The following is a 19,566-nucleotide window of genomic DNA, read 5'->3' on the forward strand; positions in this document are numbered from 1 at the left end:
TGGCCGGTTTTGCTCAGTGGTTAGAGCATTGGCCCGTGTACCAAAGAGTCACGAGTTCGATTCCAGCCAAGGGCATGTACCTCGGCTGCGGTTTGGTCTCTGGCCAGGGTCGTGCGGGAGGCAACCAGTCAATATGTTCCTCTCATGTTGATGTTTCTCTCTCTTTCCCTCTCTTTACCTCTCTCTTCCTCCCTCCCACTCTATCTGAAGATAAATAGAAAAAAATATATATATATCCTCGAGTGAGGATTAAAAAATAAGATCTGCCATTTTATTATTTTTAGTTTGTTTTAACAAAATACATTCATAGTTCCAAAAGATAACTTTATTTTTATTTTTATTCTTTTGTTTTTATTGTTTCTAGAGAGAGAGGAAGGGAGAGAGAGAGAGAGAGAGAAACATCGATGACAGAGAACATCAGTTGGCCTCCTCCTGCATGCCCCCCACTGGGGATTGGGCCAACAACCTGGGCACATGCCCTAACCGGGAATCGAACCAGCAACCTTTTGGTGCATGGGTCAACGCTCAACCACTGAGCCACACCAGCTGGGCCCAAAAGATAACTTTATTAATGAAATTCAACAACTTTGTTGCTTTGACTCTGAAACATTAGTCTCTGGCTCATTTTTCTTTCTAAAACAATTATTTTAATAGCACGATTTTTAAGAGCTGGGCTTCCTAGGAATGTAGCTATAGTGTATCACATTATATAACAGAATACTGTATTTTGTTTGCAAGTAACAAGACACAGAAAAATACTCTGGGTTTCAGTAATGAACTGAGGGCAAACTTTATGTCAGTATTAATCATTTTAAAGCATTCTATACAACATTTGTCTCCTATGTGGGAACCTATGCATTGAACATATGCACATATTTTTTATTTTTATATTTCTTACAGGAAATTTTGTTGTTAATTCTCACCTGAGTATATTTTTCCATTGATTTTTAGAGAGAGTGTAAGGAAGTGGGAGAGGGAAGGGGAAGAGAGAGAGAGAGAAACGTCATTGTGAGAAAGACACATTGATTGGTTGCCTCTCATATGACCCCGACTGGGGCCGGGGATCGAACCTGCAACCCAGGTATGTGCCCATGATCAGAATCGTACTCGCGACCCTTCAGTCCCCAGGCCAACATTCTAACTGCTGAGCCAAACCATCCAGGACTCTTATAGGAATGTTTTATTCACAGCTGTTGTGATGTGAAACACTTTTTTTTTTTAATGTTCAAAACCAACTTTTATTTTACTGTAATTATAAAGGACATTGTATTTAGTCATGGGAAACACTTTTTTTTTTTTTTTTAATTTGAGAGAGAGAAACATCAATTTGTTGTTCCACTTATTTATGCATTCATTGGTTGCTTCCTATATGTGCCCTAACTGGGGATCAAACCTGAAGCCTTGGTGTATTGGGATGATACTCTAACCAACTGAGCCTACCTGGCCAAGGCTGAAACTTATTTTTTTAAATTCAAATTTTTATTCCCATATGTTACTATGTATTTATCTTCAGAGGATTTATATTTCTAGCCTTTAGTGTTAGGACCATAGTTATTTATCACTTTCTTATATTGTTGGTTCAGACCACATCAAGGAGTTTGGACTTCATTTTATGGATGTGGAGAGATTTTAAGCATGATCCTAGAATAGACCACTTTGCCTGCTTTTGATGAATTTGATTAATGTTTGTTTTGATTGCTTTCACTTTTGCAGGGATCAAAGACATGTGATACGATGGTTTTTAATCATCCTGCTATCAAGAAATTTTTGGAATCACCATCTAGGTCATCATCTCCTGCCAATCAGAGATCAGAAACACCATCAGCCAATCATTCTGAAAGTGATTCTTTATCTCAACACAATGACTTCTTATCTGACAAAGACAATAACAGCAATATGGATATAGAGGAAAGACTCTCAAACAACATGGAACAGAGACCAAGTCGAAATACTGGAAGGGTATAGTTGGATGGGTGGGAGGGAGCCAAAAGAGAAGGGAACTATTATTTATTAGAGCATGCACATGTTATTTCATTTAACCTTTATAGGAACTCTGGGAAATAAGTTAATTATATCCCTTTTAGGATTGGGGAAACTGAGTCTCAATGAAATTAAAGTTATATATGTCTACAAGTGTCAGAACTGAGAGCTAAACCTATGTGTTTCTGATTTTAAAATTCAGGACTCCTGTCTGTGACACAACTCCTAGTGCACTCACATAGATCTGAAATAAACCTTGAGGAGTTGGCAGTGCTGTGACTTTCCCCAAGGTCTTTCCACTCTGTCATGTTTATTCTCAAGGGCAGTGATCCTTCAGCATTTTCCTCTGTGGAACTTTATATTCTAACATGCTTTAATAACTGGAGGAAATTTGATGAATAATAAATAGGATTGAAAACCATTTATTGCTCTTTGATCCTACCAATTTGTGGAGTTAACCATCTCAAGCTGCTCTGAACTTCTTGGTATGATACTTGGCTTTAGAAATGAGATCAATGACTTTTCTCAGCTAGATGTTCTGTGATAGAGGACATTTCTAGGGTGTTTTCCACATACTCAGACATCAAGGAGTGGATTTATTTTTGATAAAAATGAAATTAAAAATTTTTTCTGATTATAAATTTATGTATTCATCATTGCTGAAAAATTTAAACTACAGAAAAGTAAAAAAGAATAGAAAAATCATTCATAATGCTACCACTCAAAAATCAGAGCTCTTAATGTTTGGATTTGTCTTTTTTAATATTATTTCTGGGAAAATACTGTATAAATTTTTCTTTTTTAAAAATATATTTTTATTTAGGGAGAAAGAGAGAGAAATATTAATGAGAGAGACACATTGATTAGCTGCCTCCCGCATGCCCCTCCCGCCACTGCGGATTGAGCCCGAAACCTGGGCATGTGCCCTGACCGGGAATCTGAACCAAGACCTCTCAGTCCATGAGACGACGCTCAGTTCATTGAGCCACACTGGCCAGCTATGTTTTTCTTTTATAATTAAAAAGAATTTAGCCCTGGCCGGTTTGGCTCAGCGATTAGAGCGTTGGCCTGCATTCCAGAGAGACCCGGGTTCGGTTGCCGCTAAGGGCACGTACCTTGGTTACAGTTTGTCCCCAGCCCTGGTTGGGTCATGTGGGTGGCAGCCAGTTGATGTGTCCCTTTCATGTCAATGTTTTTCTCTCTCTCTCTTCCTCTCTCTTCCTCCCACTCTGTCTGAATAAAAAATGGAGAAATGTCCTCGGGTGAGGGAAAAAAAAAAGAATTTAGATTGTACTGGTCATTGGATTTAGGAATTTATCATCTTTTTTTGTTTGTTTGTTTGTTTGTTTGTTTTTTTATCCTCACCCGAGGATATTTTTCCATCTTTTGTACAGATAGAGTGGGAGGGAAAGAGAGGAAGGGACAGAGAGAGAGAAACATCGATGTGAAGGGACACATTGAGTGGCTGCTACCCGCACGACCAACCAGGGCCGGGGACAAACTGCAACCGAAGTACGCGCCCTTAGCGGGAACCGAACCCGGGTCTCTCCGGACCGCAGGCCGACGCTCTAACCGCTGAGCCAAACTGGCCAGGGCGGAATTTATCATCTTTTATGTAATCTACATACTTATGTTTATATAACAAATATTTAGTACTTACTATGTTGTAGGTACTTTTCTAAGAACTATACAAAACAAACGTGAGGTAAAACTATTATCCTCCTTTTTTTATAGGTGAGAAAATTGAGACAGGGAAGTTAAATAATTACCCAAGGTGACACACCTAGTAAATGGAAAAACCAGGATTTAAACCCTGGCAGTCTGCCTCCATAGTCAAACTTGAACCATTCTGTTTAAATTACTTCTCATTGAAAGTGTTTTGATAACATAGAGGGTTGAAAAGAAAGTTCTATTGAGCCCTTTCCCCATACCCATTTTCTAGAAGTAACCATTGTAATAGTTTCTTATGTATGCTTCCATATCTTATTTGCATATACGAAGCAGATGTGTCTGCCAATTACACACACACACACATACACACAGGTGAAATTAGTATTGTACAAACATTTTGTCTCAACTAATGCAAAAATTAGAGTAAAATTGTTCTTTTATGCTTTGAGGTGCCACAGTGCCAGAGAATTCTGAGTTATTCCATTCATACCTTGTATGATTTTGCAGTTTCTCCCTATTGAAAATTGTCCAAATTGAAAATGAAAATTATGATTTCTTTCAGGACACTTCTAGTATTATTGGCTCCCATAAAACAGAGCAGCGGAATGCTGATCTTACAGGAGATGAGACTTCACGACTTTTTGTAAAGAAAACAATAGTAGTGGGCAATGTATCCAAGTGAGTATCCAGTTGAATTGTCTCGTTTTCAGTTATTCGTTTATGTTAGTAGAACTCTGGCATATTCTTATCTTAGTATTACAGTAGATGGAGGACTCAGGAATTCTTTTTTTCCAAACTCTTGGTTGTTTTAAAAATAAGTAAGATCCAGAAACTTGAGAACTCTGTGTTAGTGTGTCTGCTAGTCTTTGACATAGAGTAGAATTGTGCTTGATAAAAATAAGACATGAGTTTTTACACAAGTGGTGTATTTCATCAAGCATGTAAGAGTGGATAAGTTTGGAGGAACTTTTGACTTCTTCTGACCTAGTTTTAACCTAGGGGGTTTTAGGTAGTTCCTAAAAATGTTTATTTGTTTGCCCAAATTGAATTGTTTTTAATTTGTAGCTGAAGGTTGCAGAACAGGTCTTGAAGACGATCCTCTAAGTTAAAGGGCTGTCTTCAACAGTGTGATCTCATGCTGTCTTGTGTGAATGTTAATTAAAATTTTTGCCAAGTATCTAGGAATGGATAATACATCATAAATCTTCAATATAATTATTTCCTGTTTTTGTACATTTTCCCCAAATCAGATTGAAATCCCTTTTGGGTGTCTTAATTGTTTTGTAGTTGGTGTGCAGTAAATATTTGCTTGATGAATAAATTAGTGTATTTATGGAAATTGTAATTAGATTCAATTATTAAAATAAAGGATTTGGAATTAAAATAATTATTTGGGTCGGGGGGCTAATGGAGGGGAAATCTTCCAAGCCCCAGTTGATGGACCACTAATAATAAACAAGATGTACATTAAAAATTTCAGGTTACTGCCCTGTCCAGTTTGGTTCGGCGGTTAAAGCATTGGCCCACTGACCAAAGGGTCTCGGGTTAGGTTCCCAGTCAAGGGCACATACCTGGGTTGCAGGTTCGATCCCTGACCCCTGTTGGGGTTGTGTGGGAGGCAACCGATTGATGTTTCTCTCACATTGATGTTTCTCTCCCTCCCTTCCCATTACATCTAAAAAATTCAATAGAAAAATATCCTCAGGTAAGGATTAACAACAACAACAAAAATCTCTGGATACTAAAAACAAAGATTCTTACTGGTTTATGTAATAGTATCTAAATAGAAGCATAAAATATGATTAAGGCTATTAGATTTGTTTTATAGATTATTTTAGAGTTAGCATATATTCATCTAAGCTAAGAGGACTAAATAGTTCATGTGAAGTGTTAGAGTTGGGGTCTTAACTATCGTACAGATTAGACCAGAAAAAACCCAAACTAGAAATCTAGATAGACCCATTAGTCTACAAGAAGATTGGCTAGAAACAGTTATTGACATTTTCAAACAATTATATCTAATTTGTAGATTTGGGATATTTTTTAAAGAGAAGCTAGAACTAAAATATTGATTAATCATGGATTTTAACTAAAGAGGGAATGATTACCATGAAAATTGTAAAGTGTTTTTAAAAATACAGTAATTGTTATATTGAGAGAAAATAACCTAAAATTCAGACGTCTGTTATTTATCAGTGACATCTAAATATTGATTGAGAGTAAGCAAATAGGATCTTGCTCTTGGCATATGCCCTCAGTTTGGCTCAAATGAACTTTTTTTTTTTTTTTATCCTCACCCGAGGACATTTTTCCATTTTTTGTTCAGATAGAGTGGGAGGGAGGGAGAGAGAGAGAAACATTGACGTGAAAGGGACAAAACAAGTGGCTGCCACCTGCACGACCAACCAGGGCCGGGGACAAACTGCAACTGAGGTACGCACCCTTAGCGGGAACTGAACCCGGGTCTCTCTGGACCGCAGGCCGATGCTCTAACCGCTGAACCAAACCGGCCAGGGCGGCTCAAATAAACTTCTATTAAAATTATCAAAAAAAAGCCCAGCCAGTGTGGCTCAGTGGTTGAGCATTGACCCATGTACCAAGAGGTTGCTGGTTCGATTCCTGGTCAGGGTACATGCTCAGATTGTGGTCAATCCCCAGTGGGGGACATGCAGGAGGAGGCCAATTGATGTTTCTATCCCTCCCTCTCCCTTTCTCTCTAAAATCAATAAAGAAAAAATGTTTTTTAATTAAAAAAAAAAAAAGGAAGCAAATAGATGAGTTATAGTCAGCAGATAACTAACCAAAAGAAAACCAGTGTAGCATGTTAGTATCAGGCAAAATAGACTTTAAGACCGAAATCATTCATAGAGGTAAGGACAGTTATTATATAATGATAAAAGGTTCTATTCACCAAGAAGATAAAAAAATTCTAAGCTTCTGTTTACTTGATAAGATAGTCTTAAAGTTTTTTAAATGATAGTGTAATTTTAAAATTGATAGAACCACAATTAGAAATTGCCAAATACACTACCATGCTGAGTACATCTCTCAGTGATTGATAGATCATGCAAACTACATATATGAATATAAAAAATTGGACTATCAATTAACAAAGCTTGATCTAAAGTATACATATGTAAAAAAATAAAGTATACATGTGTAGAACATTACACAAAACAATGAAAAGGGAAACTTTTTTTTTTTTTTATCCTCACCCGAGGACACTTCCATTTTTTGTTCAGATAGAGTGGGAGGGAGAGAGAGGAATAGAGAGAGAGAGAGAAACATCGACGTGAAAGGGACACATCGAGTGGCTGCCACCCGCATGACCAACCAGGGCCGGGGACAAACTGCAACCGAGGTACGCACCCTTAGCGGGAACCAAACCTGGGTCTCTCTGGACCGCAGACCGTCGCTCCAACCGCTGAGCCAAACTGGCCAGGGCGAAAAGAGAAACTTTTTAAGCATACAAGGGACATTTATGAAAATGGGCTATATAGTAAGCCATAAAGTGAGCTTCAACTAAGGACTTGTATCATACAGAATATTTTTTGTGACCACTAGTGCAGTAAACTTAAAAATCAATGACAGTAGGTTAATTAGACAACTTCTATATATCTGGAAATTCAAAACACTTCCAACATCTCATAAGGCCATGAAAAAATCACATTAAAATAATCAAAACTAAATAATAAAATCAAAAGTTGTAGGATAATACTCAAGGGATAAAGGAAAATTTATAGTCTTAAATGACTATAGTAGAAGGAAAGCTTAAAATTAATGAATTAAGTGTCTTAATTAGACAAAAAAATGCAGTGGGGAAAGCAAAGAAATTAGAGGAAAAAAGTAAGCATAGCATATATAAACTTGGTGACATTAAGTAAGGAAAAGAGACAAATATTAGAAATAAAAAGATATAACTACAGATTCTGTACTATTAAAGAGAAGGAGAAATTATGTATATCTTTATGCCAGTGCATTTGAAAATTTAGATGAAATGGAGAATTCATAGAAAAATACAACTTAAAGTGACTCGGCAAAGGAAAACTTTGAACAGTCTTAGAACTACTAAGTAAGTTTATTTCTGTGACAATACCAGACCAAACCACTTGTCTTACATTGCTTTATAGGCTGAATGAACAGATAATTCCATTTGTGTACAAAATCTTCTGGGGGAAAAACAGACAACACTTACCAACTTACATTATGAGGGTATCCTAACTCAGTTAATAAAGCCTGATAAGGGAGTTCATAAGGAAAAGAAAATTATAGGACATTTATTCTTATGAATGTAGATGGAAAAATACTGAACAAAAGCCTTAGCAAACTGAATTCAGTAACTATAGAAGTAATCATGAGCGAGAATTGCAAGTTTGGGTTAACATTAAAATTAAATAAATATAATAAACATATTAACAGATCAAAGAAGATAAACACATGATCACCTCAAAAAATGCATGCAGAAACAACATTTGACAAAACTCAGCATCTATGTGTGATAAATCTTCATGGCAGACTTGGAATTTAATTAACTCAGATAAAGAATATCTTCAGTCCTGGCCAGTTTGGTTCAGTGGTTAGAGCGTCGGCCTGTGGTCCAGAGAGACCCGGGTTCGGTTCCCACCAAGGGCATGTACCTCTGTTGCAGTTTGTCCCCGGCCCTGGTTGGGTTGTGCAGATGGCGACCACTCCATGTGTCCCTTTCACGTCGATGTTTCTCTCTCTCTCTCTCTCTCTCTCTTCCTCTTTCTCCCTTCCACTCTATTTGAACAAAAAACAAAAAAATGTCCTTGGGTGAGGTTTAAAAAAAAAATCTTCAAAAAATCTACAGCCTGTATCATACTCGGTGATAAACTTAAGTCTTCCCATTATGATTAGGAACAAGACAAAGATGCTTAGTGTCACTACTATTGAACATTGCTCTTAGAGATACTAACTAATGTAATCAGATTTTGAAAATTAAAAGTATAGCCTGGCCAGTGTGGCTCAATGGATTGAGCATTGTCCCATGGACTAAGAGGTCCTGGTCAGATTACCAGTCAGGGCACATGCCCAGGTTGCAGGCTGGATCCTCAGTAGGGGGTGTGCAGGAGGCAGCCAGTTGATGTTTCTCTCTCATCAATGTTTCTATTTCTCCCTTCGTCTCTTTCTAAAAAAAAATCAATAAAAACATTTAAAAATAATAATAAATTAAAAGTATATGGATTAGAAAATAAGAAACAAATGTTGTTAACATAATATTGTCAATAGAAAAAAAATCTAAAACAATTTTTGGTAAACTTTTAGAGTTAATGAGAGAACTTAGCAAGGTTGTTGAATATAATATCACACAGAAATCAATTATTTCTGTGTGACAGCCACAAAGTTAGAAAACATGATTTTAAAAGATGTATTTATTAGCCCAGCAAGTATGGCTCAGTGGTTGAGTTTTGACCCATGTACCAAGAGGTTGCTGGTTCAGTTCCCAGTCAGGGTGCATGCCCAGGTTGTGGGCTTGAACCCCAGCAAGGGGGTTGTGCAGGAGGCAGCCAATCGATATTAATGTTTCTCTCTCATCAATGTTTCTCTCCTTCTCCCTCTCTCTAAAATCAATAAAAACATTTAAAAAGAAAGATATATATTATATACACACATATCTATATATATACACACACACACACACATATATTCTATAGCAATAAAAATATAATAAAAGACATGATGGCCTTTCATGAAGAGCTATGAAAACTTTATTAAAAGACATGAAAGGCCCTGGCCGGTTTGGTGCAGCGGTTGGAGCGTCGGCCTGCGGTACTGAGAGACCCGGGTTCGGTTCCCGCTAAGGGCACGTACCTCGGTTGCAGTTTGTCCCCGGCCCTGGTTGGTCGTGCGGGTGGCAGCCACTCGATGTGTCCCTTTCACATTGATGTTTTTCTCTCTCTCCTTCCTCTCTCTCCCTCCCTCCCACTCTATCTGAACAAAAAATGGAAAAATGTCCTCGGGTGAGGATAAAAATAAATAAATAAATAAAATAAAAAATAAAAGACATGAAAGAACTAAATAGAATAGTATACCATGTTCATAGATAGGAAGACTCAGCATTATAAAGATACCACTTCTCTTCAATTTGATATGTAAATATTCTCATTAAAATCTCGACAGGGTGCATGAAATTCATAGGCTGCTTTTTATATATGGAAGAGCAAAGTCAAGACTGGATAAGAATACTGAATAAAAACTAAGTTAGACAGTGTAGCCCACTGTGCCACTAATGGTAACCATAGGCATAGATGACCCTATAGAAGGCTATGACCATATTTTCTAAGAGAGTAGTAAGGGCACCTCATGAAATAAAAACAACTGCAAAAAGGAGGGCTAAAGATACTAGTTTTATCATGGGCTGGACTTAAGGGAATTGCATGTTTTGGCTTTTAAAAGACCTAACCAGTTGCAACATTCTGGGTGGCAATGAATAGGAATAAGAAGAGTCCAAAATTCTAGCACCCTGAAACCTGTATGAAATCAACCCAAAATGGAGAGGTTCCCTAACCCAAGAACAAAATGTATCAGTTTATTTCTACTACCCTCTTGGTAGGGAAAGCAAGGTTAATTTTATTTATTTTTTAATTCTCACCTGAGAACATTTTTGTATTTATCTTCAGATAGAATGGGAGAGAAGGAGAGAGAGAGAAACATCGACGTGAGGGGGACACATGGACTGGTTGCCTCTTGTATGACCCCAACCAGGGCTGGGGATGAACCAAAATTGAGGTATGTGCCCTTGGCTGGAATCGGATCTGTGACTCTGATCCACGGGTTGACACTCTAACTGCTGAGTCAAACTGGCCAGGGCGCAAGATTGAATTTTAAAAATTGCATAGTGATAATCAGGAAACAAAACAAACTTTAGGGGAATGCTCCTTATACAACCCCCCCCCCCCCAACAATGTTTAGAAAAATATTAACTGCAAAAATTTTGTTTGGTTAGGTGATATAGCTGTTAAATTATGCTTCAATTTACATTTCTTAATTAAAATGTTTTCAGCTTTATTAAGGTGTAATTGATAAAAATGGGAGACATTTAAAGTGTACATTTTAATCATTTGATATATGTATGCATTTTGAAAGGGTTTCTGTCAAGTTAATTCATATACCTATCATCACCTCACATACTCATCTTTGAGTGTGTGTGTGAGAGAGAACATTAAGTTCTATTCTCTTAGCAAATTTCAATTATATAATACAATGTTATCAACTGTGTTCACCGTGGTATACATTAGATCCTGCATTACAGCTGAAAGTTAGCAGCCTCTTACCACCCTCTCTCTATTTCCCCAACCCTCAGCCCTGGCAGCCTTTTTCCCACTCTTTTATGATTTTGACTTTTTTTTAGACTCCACATATCAGTAATATCATGAAGTATTTGTCTTTCTCTTTCTGGTTTATTTCACTTAGCATAATGCTCCCAAGGTCCATCCATGTTGTCACAAATGTAGGACTTCCTTCTTTCATGTCTTATGGCTGAATATTCATTATATGTATATATAATACATCTTTATTCATCTGTTGATATACACTTAAGTTTTCTTGTCTTGGCTATTGTAAATAATGCTGCAGTGAACTTGGGAGTGCCAATATCTCTTCAATATCCTGCTTTCATTGTCTTTGCATATATATATCTATATATCTATAGATATATATATGCAAAAAAGGGGTAGTTCTTTTTTTAATTTTTTGAGGAACCTCCATACTGTTTTCCATAGTGTCTGTACCAATTGACATTCCCTTTTCTCCATGTTTTTGCCAACACTTGTTATTTCTTGTGCTTTTTAAAGTTTTATTTTATTTTTTTGTTAATCCTCACTTATTATTATTATTGTTTTAGATAGAATGGAAGGAAGTGAGAGGGCGAGAGAGACACATCGATTGGCTGCCTCCCGCACTAACCCCAAATGGGGCCAGGGATTAAACCTGCAACCTAGGTATGTGCCCTTGACCGGGAATTGAACCCAAGACCCTTCTGTCCACAGGCTGACACTCTAACCACTGAACCAAACCTTCCAGGGCTAAAATTTTATTTTTCAGTTACAATTTGCATTCAGTATTATTTTGTATTAGTTTCAGGTGATTTCTTGTATTTTTTATGATAGCCTTTCTAACAGTTGTGAGGTGATAGCACATTATAGTTTTGATTTGCATTTTCCTGATGATTAGTGATGTTGACCACCTTTTCATGTACCTGTTGACCATTTGTTCGTCTTCAGAATAATGTCTAGTCATTTCTTCCATTTTTAAATTGGATTTTGTGAGTTCCTTTACGTATTTTGAATATGAACTCATTAAATATATGATTTGCAAATATTTTTTTCCTCTTTTGTAAGTTGCTTTTTTATTTTGTTGATTTCCTTTCCTGTGCAGAAGCTTTTTACTTTGATGAAGTCCCAAAAATAAAAAAACAAAAGTTACTATTTTTGCTTTTATTGCCCTTGCTTTTGGTTTCAAATCCAAAACTCATTTCCCAGACTAATGTCAAGGAGATTATGCCATATGTTTTCTTTTAGGAGTTTTTTTTTGTTTTGAGTCTTAAAATTAAGTCATTAATCTATTTTGAGTTGACTTTTGTGTATGGTGTAGATAGGGTGTTTTTTTTTTTTCTTATTGATTTTAGAGAGAGAGGAAGGGAGAGAGATAGAAACATTGCCTCCTGCATGTCCCCCACTGGAGAACAGGCCCACAACCTGGACATGTGCCCTGACTAGGAATCAGACTGGCGACCTTTTGGTTCATGTGTTGATACTCAACCATTGAGCCACATCAGCCAGGCTAGGGTTTTCATTATTTTGCATATACATTCGACTCTCGCCACTTCGAGCTTCAACTTTCGTGGCTTCACTCTGTCGCGATTTTTTCAAATATATTCATTAAAATGTTGATCGAGCCCTGGCCAGTTTGGCTCAGCGGTTAGAGCGTCCGCCTGCGGTCCGGAGAGACCCGGGTTCGGTTCCCGCTAAGGGCATGTACCTCGGTTGCAGTTTTTCCCCGGCCCTGGTTGGTCGTGCGGGTGGCAGCCACTTGATGTGTCCCTTTCACATCGATGTTTCCCTCTCTCTCTCTTCCTCTCTCTCCCTCCCACTCTGTCTGTACAAAAAATGGAAAAGTGTCCTCGAATGAGGATAAAAAAAAAAAAAAATGTTGATCGAGACAGTGAAAATGATACAGTGTTCTCTTGGTTGTCTGAGTCAATTATACACCCCCCGTATTACAGTTAAAATTAAAATTACTGTATGTATGGACTATAAACCTATGTATTTGAGCACCCCAGGAATCCTTCAATGCCAGGTGCAACCACTAGAGTCTGGAATGGATTAACTGTGATAAACAAGGACAACTGTAGCTGTACAGTTTTCCAACACCATTTTTTGAAACTATCCTTTCCCCATTGTATATCTTAGCTCCTTTTTAATTGACCATGTATACATGAGGTTATTTCTGAGCTGTATTCTGTTCCATTGATCATGTGTCTTTTATGCCAGTACCAAACTGTTTTGATTGCTATGGCTTTGTAATTAGTTTAAAATCAGTTGGTGGGATGCTTCCAGCTTTGTTCTTGCCATACAGATTTTAGGATTTTTTTTTTTTTTCTGTGAAAAATACTTTTAGAATTTTGATAGGGATGGCATTGAATCTGTAAATCTCTTTAGGTAGTGTGGACATTTTAACATGACATATTAACTATTCTAATCCATGTCGACAGAATATTTTTCAATTTATTTGTATCTTCTTCAGTCTCTTTTATCAGTGTATTATAATTTTCAGTGTACAGGTCTTTTACCTTCTTGGTTAAAATGTATTGCTAAGTATTTTGTTTTTGATGCTATTGTAAGTGTAATTATCTCAGTTTCTCATCTGATAGATTATTGTTAGTATATAGAAACACAACTGATTTTTATGTTGATTTTATATCCTCTAACTTTACTGAATTGTTAATTCTAACAGTAGAGTCTTTTATTTTAATAAAGATTTTTATTTTATTTTAATTTTTTTCTTTATTGATTCTAGAGAGAGAGGAAGGGAGAGAGAGATGGAAACTGTGATGAGAGAGAACATCGATTGGCTGCCTCCTGCACACCCCCCCACTGGGGATTTGGCCTGCAACCTGGGCATGTGCCCTGACTGGGAATTGAACCAGTGACCTCTTAGTGCATGGGCTGCTGCTCAGCCACTGAGCCACACTGGTCAGGCTTAATAAAGATTGTTTAATTGATTTTTAGAGAGAGAGAGAGAAACGTCAATGTGAGAGGGAAATGTTGATCAGCTGCCTCATTCTCACCCCCTACTGGGAATCGAACCTGCAACCCAGGCATCTACCCTGACTGGAGCCACCTTTCAGTGCACTGGATGACGCCCAACCAACTGAGCCACAGTGGCCAGGGCTGGGGTGGAGTCTTTAGGGTTTTTTATATATAATATGTTATATGCAATACAGACAGTTTTACTTCTTCCTTTCTGATGTGGATGCCTCTTTTCTTTTTCTTGCCTAATTACTATTCTAGGACTTAAGTACTATGTTGAATAAAAGTGTTGAGGGGAGGGGGCATCCTTGTTTTGTTTTTGATGTTAAAGGCTAAAGCTTTTAGTTTTTCACTGTTGAATTTGCTGTGGGCTTGTTGTATGTGGCCTTTATTATGTTGAGGTATGTTCTCTCTACAATCAGTTTACTGAGAGTTTTTATATGAATAGATGTTTTTTGTCAAATGCCTTTTCAGCATCTATGAAGATGACCATATGATTTTTATCCTTCATGTCATGAATGTGGTATATTCACATTGATACAGCTGTCCAGCTTCTTTGCATGCCTGGAGTAAATCCTATTGATCGTAGTGTATGATCCTTTTAATGTACTGTTGAGCTTTGTTTACTAATATTTTTTTCAACTTTTATTAATTTATTTTTGTTACAGATGTTTCTCCTTTTTCCCCCCTAGACACCCTCTTCCCCATCCTTCCCCCTATCCCCCAGCATTGTTGATTATGCCCATTGGTTATACATACATGCATATAAGTTCTTTGGTTTATCTCAGCCATCCTTCCTCCCCCCTCCCTCCTCTGAGGTTTGTCAGTCTGAACCATACTCCTTTCTATGTCTCTGGGTCTATTTTGTTTATCAGCTTATTTTTTTTCACTATATTCCACAAATAAGTGAGATCACGTGGTATTTGTCTTTCTCTGATTGTCTTATTTCATTTAGTATAATACTTTCTAGGTCCCTCTATGTCATCTCAGGATAAGAGATCTTTCTTTCTTACAGTTACATAGTATTCCATTGTATATATGTACCACAGCTTTTTTATCCACTTATCTATTGATGGACACTTGGGTGTTTGCTAATATTTTATTGAGGACTTTTATATCTATATTTGTCAGAGATATTGGCCTGTAATTTTCTTTTCCTGTAATATCCCTGTTTGGCTTTGCTGGCTTTGTAAAATGAGTTTCTAAGTGTTCCCTCCTCATCTGTTTTTTAGAGGAGTTTGAGAAGTATTGGTATCCACTCTTCCTTAAGTGTTTGGTAGAATTTACCCATTAAGCTATCTGGTCCTAGAATTTTCTTTGGGAGGTTTTTGATTACTTGTTCCATTTCCTTAACAGAAATTTTTCTGTTCCAGTTTTCTGTTTCTTCACAATTCAGTCTTGTTAGAGTGTATGTTTCTAGGAATTTATCCATTTCTTCTAGGTTGTCCAATTTTTTGGCATATATTTGTTCATAATCTTTTATGATTCATTGTGTTTCTGTGGTATCAGTTGCAACATCTCTTGTAATTTTATTTATTTGAGTCCTCTCTTTTTTCTTGGTAAATATAGCTAAAGGTTTTTCTAGTTGTTTATCTTTTCAAAAAACCACCTCCTAATTTTTTTTACTTTATTTTTTAATTATTATTTTGTGTTAATCCTCACCCAAGGATATTTTCCTATTAGTTTTTAGATTGGAAGGGGGGTGGGGGGGGGAGAAACATCAATGTGAGAGAGATGCATCAATTGGTTGCCTCCCACATGACCCTAACAGGGGCCGGGGATCGAACCTGCAACCCAGGTACATGCCCTTGACCTTGAATTGAAGCCAAGACCCTTTGGTCTACAGGCCCACGTTCTAACCTCTGAGCCAAACCAGCCAAGGGTTTTTACTTTATTTTTATTGTTGACACTATTACAAATGTCCTTATTCTCCCCCTCCCCCCACCTCCCTTTGCCCACCTCCACCCAGCACCCCCCTAGCCATCACCATAGTATTGTCTTTATCTATGGGTTGTGCATATACTTTCTTTGGCTAATCCCTTCAACTTCTTTTATCCAGTCCCCTTTCCCCCTCTCCCCTCTGACAGCTATCAATCTGTTCCGTATATCCACGCCTCTGTTTCTGTTTTGTTCGTCAGTTTATTTTGTTTGTTAGATTCCACATATAAGTGAGATCATATGGTGTCTTTCTCTCACTGGTTTATTTTACTTAGCATAATAATCTCTAGGTCCATCCATCCATGCTGTCGCAAAAGGTAAGATTTCCTTTTTTACAGCCACATAGTATTCCATTGTTACACATGTATCACAGCTTTTTTATCCACTCATCTACTCATGGGCACTTGAGCTATTTCCAGAATTTGGCTATGGTAAATAATGCTGGTATGAACATAGGGGTACACATATTCTTTTGAATTGATGTTTCAGGATTCTTAGGATATAATCCCAGAAGTGGGATCACTGAATCAAAAGATAGTTCCATTTTTAATTTTTTGAGGAATGTATATACTGTTTTCCATAGTGGCTCTGCCAGTCTGCATTCCCATCAGCAGTGTACTAGTATTCCCTTTTCTCCACATCCTCGCCAATACTTGTTGTTTGTTGATTTATTGATGGTAGCCATTCTGACAGGTATGAGGTGATATTTCATCTTGGTTTTAATTTGCACCTTTCTGATGATTAGTGACGTTGAGCATTTTTTCATTCTTTTATCTTTTTTATTATCATTTTAGTCTCCTCTGATCTTTGTTATTTCTTTCATTCTAACTTTCGAGTTAGTTTGTTTTACTTTTTCTAGTCCCTTGGGGTGTAAAGTTAGGTTGTTTATTTGAGATCTTTCTTTTTTCTTAATGTAGGCTTTTATTGGATAAACTTCCTTCTTAGAACTGCTTTTGTTGCATCCCTTAAGTTTTGCTGTGTTGTATTTCCATTTTCAGTTTTCTCAAGATACTGTTTTTATTTCTCTTTCGATTTCTTCTTTGACCCCAGTGGTGGTTCAGTAGCATGCTGTTGTTTAATCTCCACATATTTGTGAATTTTCCAGTTTTCTTTTTGTAATTTATTTTTAATCATGTTTTAAGTAGGTGTTATTTTGTTAGGTTTTTGAAGGAAAAAAATAATTTAGTTTTTTTTTTCTTCTTCTTCTCTAGGTATATACCTCCCGATAAGAGAGAAGAAAATGACCAGTCAACCCACAAGTGGATGGTGTATGTGCGAGGGTCTCGTAGAGAACCCAGCATTAATCATTTTGTCAAGAAAGTTTGGTTCTTCCTTCATCCCAGCTATAAACCAAATGACCTTGTGGAAGTTAGGTAAACATACTTGAGTTATTTAACCTAAGAAGTACAGATTTATTGAAGTGGAAGAAAAGTGATTTAGCTTTCCCTAACTGGTGTGACTCAGTTGGTTTGGCGTCATCCAGTGCTCCAAAAGTTTGCTGGTTCAATTCCTGTTTGGGGCACATGCCTGGGTTTTGGGCTCCATTCCCAGTTGAGAGGTGTGTAGGAGGCAGCCGACCAATGTTCTGTTCTTACATCACTGTTTCTCTTTTTCCCTTACCCTTTCTCTCTAAAAATCAATAAAAATATTTTTTTAAAGTGATTTAACTTGAAAACACTTCCTTGAAATTCTTTTTTTTTTTTAAATTTATTTATTTTTATCCTCACCCGAGGACATTTTTCCATTTTTTGTTCAGATAGAGTGGGAGGGAGAGAGAGAGAGAGAAACATCAATGCGAAAGGGACACATCTAGTGGCTGCCACTTGCACGACCCAACCAGGGCTGGGGACAAACTGCAACCGAGGTACCCGCCCTTAGCGGGAACCGAACCCCAGTCTCTCTGGACCACAGGCTGACACTCCAACCATTGAGCCAGACCGGCTGGGGCTTTTTTTTTTTTTTCATAAAACTTTTAAAGTCTTACATTTCTCTCTATTTTATTTTACTTTATTGATTTTAGAGAGAGTAAGGGAGAGAGAAACATCTATTGGCTGCCTACAGTTTACACTCCAGTAGGGGATTGAACCTGTAGCCTGGGTATGTGCCCTGACTGGGAATTGAACCCACCACCTTTTGGTGCACAGGACGATGCTCCAACTGAGCCACACTAGCCAGGGCTCCCTTGAAATTCTTGTATTATTAATAATTTAGTCAGCTTTGGCTTTTTTTTTTTTTTTTTTTTTAATCCTCACCCGAGGACATTTTTTGCACAGATAGAGTGGGAGGGAGAGAGAGGAAGAGAGAGAGAGAGAGAGAGAGAGAAACATCGATGTGAAAGGGACACATCGAGTGGCCGCCACCCACACGACCAACCAGGGCCGGGGACAAACTGCAACCGAGGTACATGCCCTTAGCGGGAACCGAACCCGGGTCTCTCCGGACCGCAGGCCGACGCTCTAACCACTGAGCCAAACCGGCCAGGGCTCAGCTTTGGCTTTTAATCACAATGTGTTTTAGTTGTGGTTCCCTCTCACTGAACAGGCACTTGTCCCCTCCTTTCAGGTTGTTAACCATGTGAATTATATTAGCTGATTCTGCTCTCTGGAAACAGCTAAACTTGTATATATAGATAAAGATAAAAATGTTACTGTTTTTTGTGTGGATATCACATTATAACATAATAAATTAAACAGGATTTTAGCATTACAGAAATATTTAATGTTGAAAGTTCCTCATGATCTAATCCTCTCAGAAATAACCCCTAATGATATTTTTCATACATATATTGCCTAGTATAGTTGCTATTTGTTGTTATTAGTTCACAAATATGGAATAACTTAATTTATTTATATTTATATACACACACACTTCTGAAAATATTTATTTAGGAATAGTCTTTATGTCTTTATATGATGTTACATAGCACACATACATTCACTGTATGAATGTGTTGTGGAAATGGTTGTGGTTTATTATCTGAGAAATCGCATGTCCTCAGCTCTCTTGAGAACATGTCCTCTACTCCTGTCTCTTAAACAACACAAGGCTGTCTCCTGAGACCTCCACTTCTCCAGAGAACAACTTTCAAGTGGTGGCTGTTTTTCTCTCTCACACCCCATGTACCATTGCATCTAGGTATGGGGTGCATGTCTTTCTTGCTCATATTTGGTGCTTCCATATCATCTTTTCCCTCCTCCTTACAAAGAAAACAAGACACCTCAGCTTTTTTTTTTAGTGTTTTTATTGATTTCTTTTTAGGGAGAGATAGAAAAATCGATTGTCTGTCTCCTGCACGCTCCCTACTGGGGATCAATCCTGAAACCTGGACATGTGCCCTGACCGGGAATGGAACTGGGACCTCTCAGTCTATGGGATGATGCTCAAATCACGGAGCCACACTGCCTGGGCTTATTTGTTGTTGTTAATCCTCACTGGAGGATATTTTTCCATTGATTTTTAGATAGAGTGTAAGGGAGGAAATGAGAGGGAGAAAGAGAGAAACATTGATGTGAGAGAGAGAGACACATTGATTGGTTGCCTCCCACACAACCCCAACCAGGGCCAGCGATCGAACTTGCAACCCAGGCACGTGCCCTTGACTGGGAATCGAATCTGTGACCCTTTGGTCCATTGGCTAACACTCTAACTGCTGAGCCAACCAGTCAGGGCCTATCTTTTTTTTTCAATCCTCACCCGAGGACATTTT

The 19,566-nt window shown here is 37.7% G+C and overlaps 1 protein-coding gene across 6 annotated transcripts in view; it reads left to right on the top strand.

The window, feature by feature from the left end:
* YEATS2 (YEATS domain containing 2) overlaps nucleotides 1-19,566 on the top strand; it is a 99,041-nt gene that overhangs the window by 26,603 nt on the left and 52,872 nt on the right. For all 6 annotated transcript variants that reach the window (XM_036242814.1, XM_036242811.1, XM_036242815.1 and 3 more), the window contains 3 exons: nucleotides 1,714-1,959; nucleotides 4,214-4,329; nucleotides 17,072-17,233. In XM_036242814.1, the coding sequence (XP_036098707.1) occupies nucleotides 1,714-1,959; nucleotides 4,214-4,329; nucleotides 17,072-17,233 (524 nt within the window). The remainder of the gene's footprint in view (nucleotides 1-1,713; nucleotides 1,960-4,213; nucleotides 4,330-17,071; nucleotides 17,234-19,566) is intronic.

Source organism: Molossus molossus, unplaced genomic scaffold (genome assembly GCF_014108415.1).
Source record: "Molossus molossus isolate mMolMol1 unplaced genomic scaffold, mMolMol1.p scaffold_m16_p_5, whole genome shotgun sequence".
NCBI classification, from domain to species: Eukaryota; Metazoa; Chordata; class Mammalia; order Chiroptera; family Molossidae; genus Molossus; species Molossus molossus.